The following is a 5,000-nucleotide window of genomic DNA, read 5'->3' as shown; positions in this document are numbered from 1 at the left end:
TTGTTAATGATTTTTACTTTGAATTATATCGTCTGTCTCAATTTGATAGTGAAAATTACATTTACTCAGGAAAAAGCGTATATGTAGCATATGCATTATATAACTACTATAGATAAATATACAATGTGTTCACGCCACGAGTACATTATTGGGCGTAGCGGTGATGCAAAACCAAATATAACATACGAGGGAAAAAAAAAAAAACATTAGTAAAAAATATGAAAGCGCTTTATCAGCAAAATTGAGATTGGCCAGATTTACAACTATTCACCTTTTTTTTTTATTCCTAATTCGTTTTTATTCCCTCTAATGTATATTCTTCTCTCCCTCTTTCCTTTTTCTTCTCTCCCTCTTTCCCTTTTCTTCCCTTCCCCTCCTTTCCTTTCCATTCTCTTCACCTTATCCTCCCTTTCCTTCCCTCCTATTTTCTTCCTGTCCTTTCCATTCTCATTACCTTCACTATCTTCCCATTCCCTTTTCCTACTCATTCATTCCCTTCCCTCTCCTCCTCTTCCCTTCCCTTCCCTTCCTCTTTCCTCCTCCTCCCTTCCCTTCCCTCCCCTCCTCTTCCCTTCCCTTCCTCTTTCCTCCTCCTCCCTTCCCTTATTTTCTCTCCTCTTCCCTCTCCATCCTTTTTCCTCCTCCTCCTTTCCTTTCCCTTCCCTTCCCTTACCTTCCCTCCCCTCTTCCTCCCTTCCCATCCATTTTCCTCCTCCTCCCTTCCCTTACCTTCCCTCCCCTCCCCTCCCCTCCCCTCTTCCTCCCTTCCCATCCTTTTTCCTCCACCTCACTTCCCTTCCCTCCCCTCCCCTCTTCCTCCCTTCCCATCCTCCCTCTCCATCCTTTTCCTCCTCCTCCTTCCCTCCCCTCTCCCTCCTTTCCCTCCCTTCCCCTCTCTCCCCTCTTCCCTCTCCTCCCCTCCTCCTCCCTTCCCATCCTTTATTCCTCCTCCCTCCTCACTCAACTCAACCAATAACTCCCCCCTTCCTTCCACAGGCTCTCCTAATGACTTTCTGCTTCGGGTGTGCCCTCGCCGCCCCTCAGTTCGCGCCCGCCACGCCCGCCCCGACGCCCGTACCCATCCTCATGGACGAGAGGGACCCCATCGACTCCTACGGGGGCTATGGGTTCCGGTGAGAGCATGGGTCGTGTTTTTGGGTCCTGTTGTGGGTAGAGGAATGGGGTTTCTTGGCTTGGGATGGAAGTGTGTAGGGATTCGTATGCCGGTAAATGAATGCTTGTATGTCTATGGGCATGGGTATTGATAGCTTGTGGGCATGGGTATTGATAGCTTGTGGGCATGGGTATTGATAGCTTGTGGGCATGGGTATTGATAGCTTGTGGGCATGGGTGTTGATAGCTTGTGGGCATGGGTATTGATAGCTTGTGGGCATGGGTATTGATAGCTTGTGGGCATGGGTGTTGATAGCTTGTGGGCATGGGTATTGATAGCTTGTGGGCATGGGTATTGATAGCTTGTGGGCATAGGTAAGGTATGGGAACTGAGCTAGATCACAAAATAATTGAGGGAATTCATATAGATATATGAGCGTAGGAATTGATTGCAAATGGGCATAAGAAAGATAAAATGTCAATGTACTGGTTTCATGTGACGAGGAATATATATGAAAGAACATCACAAAGTAATGAATGTATTTACTACTAGCATATGGGCATAGAAAATGATAGCATTTGGGCATAGGATATGATAGCATATAGGCATAAGAAATGAAAGCATATAGGCATAGGAAATGAAAGCATATGGGCATAGGTAATGGAAGCATATGGGCATAGGAAATGAAGGCATATAGACATACGAAATGAAAGTATATGGCCATAGGACAAACAAATCATAAACAATCCTATAACCTCTTTGTAAGGACTAATGAAATACAAGTTCTTAAGATAAAGAAATAGTAAATCAAAGTGAGTGACACAAAGCATTGCAAAGTGAATGAAGAACATTGATGTTGAGTGATCTTGAGTTGAGTAAGAAGAATATGGATAATAAATGGAAAGAGATAGGAATCAGTGGATGAATATATTGTAGATAGATAAAAGATATAGGAAAAAAAGAATATACACAAATCCAAAAAGTATCACAAAACATTCATGATCTCAACATTTATGCAATGGCTGTGCAATGACAGCATCCCTAAACTCTCTAATAAGAATAAATCTATACATTATCCTTTTAAAACAGATTTTAGCTATGCCATAACGACAAACACACATACGAACACACACAAATATTACTCGCACTGTAGCTCATAAGCCACCATACCTGCAATGCAAAATGCACTGTAATGTCTTCATCTCTCTTCTTCTTCTCATTCTTTTTCTCCTTCAACTGTCTTTTCTTCTTTTCTTCTCTCTTCTTGTTCGTCTTCTTGTTTTTCTATCCTCTTCTTGTTCTTATTCTTATTCTTCTCCCACATTACCTCTTCTTATCCTTGTTTTCTTCCTTCTTCTTGTTTTTCCTCTCTCTTCTCCCTTTCTTTATTTGTTCCTCTCTTTCCTTCTTTATCATCTTCTTTCTTCTTCTCCTTTTTCTTTTATCTCTCCTCATTTCCTATTTTCTTCTTCTTCTTCTTCTTCTCTTTTTCTCTTCTTATTTTCTCCATCTATCTCCCCTTCTCCTTCGCCTCATATTCTTCTATTCTTTTTTTTTTAATATTTCCTCGCATCTTCTCCTTCACTCCTTCATCCTCTTCCCCTCTCCTTCTCTTTTTCTTCTTCTTCTTCTTCTCCTCCTCCTCCTCCTCCCTTCTCCAATTTTATACACATTAATATATATATATATATATATATATATAATATATATATATATATATATAATATATATATATATATATATATATATACATACATATACATATATATATTCCTCATTTTATCTAATTATCCGATTATCTTTATATCTCCTCTCATCATCATCTCCTGCTTCATCTCCTCCTCCAGCTTCCGCACCGGAAACCGCATCAGCTTCTCGGAATCCGCCGCTCCTTCGGGTCCTCTGAGGAAGGTCGTCACGAAGGGATCCTATTCGTAAGTATGGGCGTGGGTGTGACGTCATTAATTTGAGTATGGGCGAAGTTGTGACGTCATTATCTTGAACATGGGCGAGTTCATGACGTCATTATTTTGAACATGGGCGAGTTCGTGACGTCATTATTTTGATCGTGAGCAAGGTCGTGACGTCATTATTTTGAGTGTGGTCGAAATAATGCCGTTCTTGTTTTTTTTTTTTTTTTAATCCGAATGGGGTCGTACTATACACTTGGGTAATTATGGGACAGGTCGGGCATTAGCAAACAAGCAGGGACATTATAGGGCATCATCTAACATTATCGGGCATCATTCTTTGTTAGTCATTATATAGATTTTGTCAGAGAAACTTCGAGGGACGTTTTGTTCTTATTTTCTTTTCTTTTTTCAATAATTTATCTATTATTATTATTCCTTACTGAATATATTACTAAGAAAGCTAATTAAAAAGTTGATTAGATATAAGCGATTTATTTAAAACACGAACAGTTGTTATCATCACGTAATGTCACTATAATAATGTCACTATCACCATATCCACCTACTTGAACACCATCACATCACTCTTCTGATCACCACAACACATCACCACCAACCATCCTGACCCTTGCAACACCGCATCACCCAAGCTAATCATCACAACACATCACCATCACCACTCTAAGCAAAACCAACTTCACCACAAACACATCACCACCAACCATCCTACAAACACCACCACAGACACATCACACCTCGACCAACTCTTAGTCATCACCCTCACCACTAACACCCCATCTCCCTCCTCTCTATCCCTTCTCTTTCTATCTCTCTCCCTCTTTCTCTATCTCTCTCCCTCTTCTTTCTCTCCCTCTCTCTCTCCCTCTCCCTTCTCTCCCTCTCTCTCTATCTCTCTCCTTCTCCCTTCTCTCCCTCTCTCTCTATCTCTCTCCCTCTCCCTTCTCTCTCTATCTCTCTCCCTCTCCCTTCTTTCCCTCTCTCTCTATCTCTCTCCCTCTCCCTTCTCTCCCTCTCTCTCTCCCTCTCCCTTCTCTCCCTCTCTCTCTCTCTCTCTCCCTCTCCCTTCTCTCCCTCTCTCTCTATCTCTCTCCTTCTCCCTTCTCTCCCTCTCTCTCTATCTCTCTCCCTCTCCCTTCTCTATCTCTCTCCCTCTCTATCTCTCTCCTTCTCTCTTCTCTCCCTCTCCCTTCTCTATCTCTCTCCTCCTCCCTTCTCTCCCTCTCTCTCTATCTCTCTCCCTCTCTATCTCTCTCCTTCTCCCTTCTCTCCCTCTCTATCTCTCTCCTTCTCCCTTCTCTCCCTCTCTCTCTATCTCTCTCCCTCTCCCTTCTCTATCTCTCTCCCTCTCTATCTCTCTCCTTCTCTCTTCTCTCCCTCTCCCTTCTCTATCTCTCTCCTCCTCCCTTCTCTCCCTCTCTCTCTATCTCTCTCCCTCTCTATCTCTCTCCTTCTCCCTTCTCTCCCTCTCTATCTCTCTCCTTCTCCCTTCTCTCCCTCTCTATCTCTCTCCTTCTCCCTTCTCTCCCTCTCTCTCTATCTCTCTCCCTCTCCCTTCTCTCTCTGTCTCTCTCTCTCTCCCTCTCCCTCTCTCTCTATCTCTCTCCTTCTCCCTTCTCTCCTTTCTCTCTCTATCTCATTCCCTCTCCTCCCCCTCATCCGCCTCATCATCATCCCTCATCCCTCATCTCTCTATATCTCCCTCTATCTCTCTCTCTCTCCTCTCCCTCATCATCATCCCTCATCTCTCATCTCTCTATCTCTCTCTCTCTCCTCTCCCTTCTCTCTCTATCTCTCTCTCTCTCTCCCTTCTCTCTCTATCTCATTCCCTCTCCTCTCCCTCATCTGCCTCATCATCATCCCTCATCCTTCATCTCTCTATCTCTCTCTCTCTCCCTTCTCTCATCTGCCGCAGCTTCCAGCATCCCGACGGAAGTCTGCATCACCTGACCTAC

At 43.3% G+C, this 5,000-nt stretch overlaps 1 protein-coding gene across 1 annotated transcript in view; it reads left to right on the top strand.

The window, feature by feature from the left end:
* LOC122248784 (cuticle protein AM1199) overlaps nucleotides 1-5,000 on the top strand; it is a 9,250-nt gene that overhangs the window by 3,329 nt on the left and 921 nt on the right. The window contains exons 2-4 of the mRNA XM_043009082.2: nucleotides 997-1,133; nucleotides 2,962-3,048; nucleotides 4,961-5,000. The exon at nucleotides 4,961-5,000 is cut by the window's right edge and continues 81 nt beyond it. Of these exons, the coding sequence (XP_042865016.1) occupies nucleotides 997-1,133; nucleotides 2,962-3,048; nucleotides 4,961-5,000 (264 nt within the window). The remainder of the gene's footprint in view (nucleotides 1-996; nucleotides 1,134-2,961; nucleotides 3,049-4,960) is intronic.

The sequence above is a fragment of the Penaeus japonicus genome, unplaced genomic scaffold, assembly GCF_977035675.1.
Source record: "Penaeus japonicus unplaced genomic scaffold, GWHDUDI00000001_assembly GWHDUDI00000019, whole genome shotgun sequence".
NCBI lineage: Eukaryota > Metazoa > Arthropoda > Malacostraca > Decapoda > Penaeidae > Penaeus > Penaeus japonicus.
This window is presented reverse-complemented; position numbering and strand designations above follow the sequence as displayed.